This window comes from Rhinopithecus bieti, unplaced genomic scaffold (assembly GCF_001698545.2).
Source record: "Rhinopithecus bieti isolate Rb0 unplaced genomic scaffold, ASM169854v2 scaffold_5476, whole genome shotgun sequence".
Taxonomy (NCBI): domain Eukaryota; kingdom Metazoa; phylum Chordata; class Mammalia; order Primates; family Cercopithecidae; genus Rhinopithecus; species Rhinopithecus bieti.
The window spans coordinates 1,202,924-1,206,316 of record NW_016805433.1 but is presented as its reverse complement, the minus strand read 5'-3'; the positions used below and the strand labels follow the sequence as shown (position 1 = coordinate 1,206,316).

General features: G+C 33.6%; 1 protein-coding gene across 1 annotated transcript in view; it reads left to right on the top strand.

Moving 5' to 3' along the window:
- NAV3 (neuron navigator 3) overlaps window positions 1–3,393 on the top strand; it is a 383,881-nt gene that overhangs the window by 358,088 nt on the left and 22,400 nt on the right. The window contains 1 exon segment of the mRNA XM_017872509.1: window positions 1,279–1,514. Coding sequence (XP_017727998.1) covers window positions 1,279–1,514 — 236 coding nt within the window.

Genomic DNA, 3,393 nt, shown 5'->3' with positions numbered 1-3,393 from the left:
AAAAAAAAAAAAAAAAAAAAAAGAAAAGAAAAAAAAAGAAAGGCAGAAATATAATTTTTAGCAACATTTTATTCTCCCCCCTGCCCCTTTTTGGCCAGTTTCCCTTTAAATTTTTCTATTTGAAAATTCTGTAGTATTTTAAAAATCAATATGACTCATTTCATACCAAAACTATTAAATACTACAATCCTACTAAAAACACTAGAATCTAAGGAAATTAAGTTCTTTGAGTTCTGGGATTTGAAGATTCAAGACTCACAAAAAGGAATGTGATTTAGGAATTTCAAATTTCTGGATTTTCTTCATTATCATCTTTCATTACAGAAGGATTCAAAACATTTAGTGTATATTCCAAAGTAATATATTCATTGATATATCTCTGATTTTAAAATATGGGTACCTAATAAATACCCCCCAGGAATAGGGAATAGAAGTTAAGAATCAAGGATGGAAAGTTCTGAGAATTTTCTTTGCTTTAGATGATGTGATTAATTATAGGCTAATGTAATATCTGAAGCATCTTTGTCTTCACAATTCCTTGTGTATTTATGTTAAAGAATCAGGATACGTCTGTATAAACTGTGAGTTAATAGAGGAATTTGTCAATATTTGATTTTATGATGAAGGTAATTGGGTTCGTAAAAGGAGATACTGTTACTCCTTTCTTAATTCCTTGCCAAACATAACAATTTGTATTCTTCAAAAGCTTACGTGGTTGCACAACTAGGATGCATAATGAGAGATAGAAAAGAATAAGGAGATGGGGAGAAGAGAAAGTAAAAGAAAGAACACACACACACACATAAACATATATATATATATATGGCATATATATATTTTTTCAGTAACATTCAGTTATCAAGTACTACACAAGGCATTGGAATATATATATATATATATGTGTGTGTGTGTGTGTGTGTGTATAATCTTCACATTTATTCTTAAAGATAATCATCTTCAATAAAAGATGTTATGATAGCATTTATAATGCCTCCATTTCTCTCTGGAAACATAAGTGAAAACAAGAAGTAGACAGTGGAGTGAAGTCTGAAGAAAAAGAAACAGCTTGCTTTTGTTTAGATGTTCACTCTACCATATTACTGATACATTTTCTTCCTTGAAATGGCAACACATATTTGTGGGATAGAAACACCCGGAAATTATTTTGCAAGGACTCTATTCCTATGACTAACAATGCTGTTGCTATATAGCATGATATTTTAAATTCTAGCTTATGTAGAACAATAAGTCATGCTCTATCTTTTGTTCTTCTTTCAGGGGTAGAAGAAAATAGTTTGGACAGTTTTGTTTTTGATACGCTGATTCCTAAACCAATTACCCAAAGGTACTTTAACTTGTTGATGGAGCATCACAGAATTATACTCTCAGGACCGAGTGGTACTGGAAAGACCTATTTGGCAAACAAACTTGCTGAATATGTAATAACCAAATCTGGGAGGAAGAAAACAGAGGATGCAATTGCCACTTTTAATGTGGACCACAAGTCAAGTAAGGTATGTTACAGCATTCTAAGAGAACAGCTGCAGTTTATCCATAAGTGTTTTAAGCAGTCAAATTACAAGATTTTGAGAGACTTCCATGTTTTACATGGAAAAGAATATCCAACTTTTTTTACTAGAATTATAACCTGGTGAGTGACCAAACTCTGTTTCATGAATTTGAACAAGACTGCTATTTTCAGTAACATTCAGTTATCAGGTACTCTGAAAGGCATTGGGAATATACAGAATAATACGACAGGGCCCCTATTTCATGGTTTCTCTTAGACATCCACCTAGGAAATGTTACAGTAGAAAGAAGTCTGTGCATGAGCAACAAGGAAGAATTAACTTTGCTTGGAGGAATCAGAGCTTTATAAAGGGGTAATAGTTTGTTGGGTATTAATAGATAAGTAGGAAATAACATGGGTTTTGCAGCAGTGGAGATTTGGCAATAATTAGAATATTCCAAGCAGAAATTCTGGGAGCAGCAATTTGCTTATGTCACATCTCCCTAAAATCTTTGTTTAGGAACCTTAGGAAACTTAACAACATTCAATTTCACCACCAACTAAGGTCTAATGTGCCATAGTAATCAGCCTGAACACTCAGATATTAGAAAGGTATGAGGGCCTATACAACGTAGCTAGTACTTTCTTATTTTCTGAGTAAAATAAAAAATCCTAAAAAGGAAATAGTTGATGGCTAACATATTTTTAACACTAACCTAGTTTTACCTGTAATTATTTATTAAAGTCTGAATCAATGAAACCTAAAAGTTTCTCTTGGGGAACTGCAACTATTGTAAGCAATACCTTGAGGGAATCCCAATTATACTAGGTCGCATTACTCTTTCAAGGATAACCTGGTTCAATGATCTAAACTGTCCCAGTTTCTCAGAAACCTTAAGTCTGCAAATTTTCAGAAATAAACGTGACTCCCAAGAGCAGCCCAAACCCATTAGATTGTTGAAATAAGCCAGGCATATAGCTTAATGAACAAAAAGTATTAATTTTCTCACCTGTAAAATGAGGACAATAGTAGGGCTATTCTAAAGACTAAATAAATGAGTGTGTGTGTGCTTGTGTGTGTCTGTGTGTGTGTGTGAGAGAGAGAGAGAGAGAGAACAGCACAAGTAGCAAGCACAATATAGGGGTTGCTTGGAATTTCTGATTATAACCCTTGGCTCCAGGTGAAGATTTCTCTCACACACACACACACATGCACAGTGCGCACGTGCGGGCACACACACACACACACACACACACACACATCTTTGTTCAAAACTTTCTTATATGTATCCTTCAAGAACAATGATGTACATAACACACAATGAGATCTCTTAAAGTTAAATAAATGCAATACATAAATTCTGAGTATTTCCTTGGAACTCAAACCTATTCAAATTGTGGTTGAACCACCATCTAAAGAAAGACATAGAACCTGAGGTAGAACATTTGACTGTTCTCTGAGCAAACGTAGGAAGAGCACAATTGTCTGTTTGCTTCAGCTGACATGTTTAATGCTTCCAGTGAATTCTGTCTTCTCATATCTTTATATAAAAGCCTTTTAGCACAGTGTTAAATATTTTCAGTCAAAAAATATGAAAGGTTTGAAAGGCCTGTTAGTCATCCTCAGTGTTTGTTTTTTCCTCAATGTTGGTATGAGAAAACTCTTTACAAGGTACTTCTTTTATGGAACAAAAAAGTGTTTAGAAAATAAGAGGAAAATAGTTTTATTGGAGGAGACCATGATATTTTGATAAAGTTGAGGATCACTTAAAATCAAGTTTTATTTTTTATTTTTTTATTTTATTTTTTATTTTTTATTTTTTATTTTTGAGACAGAGTCTTGCTCAGTCGCCCAGTCTGGAGTGCAGTGGCGCGATCTCGGC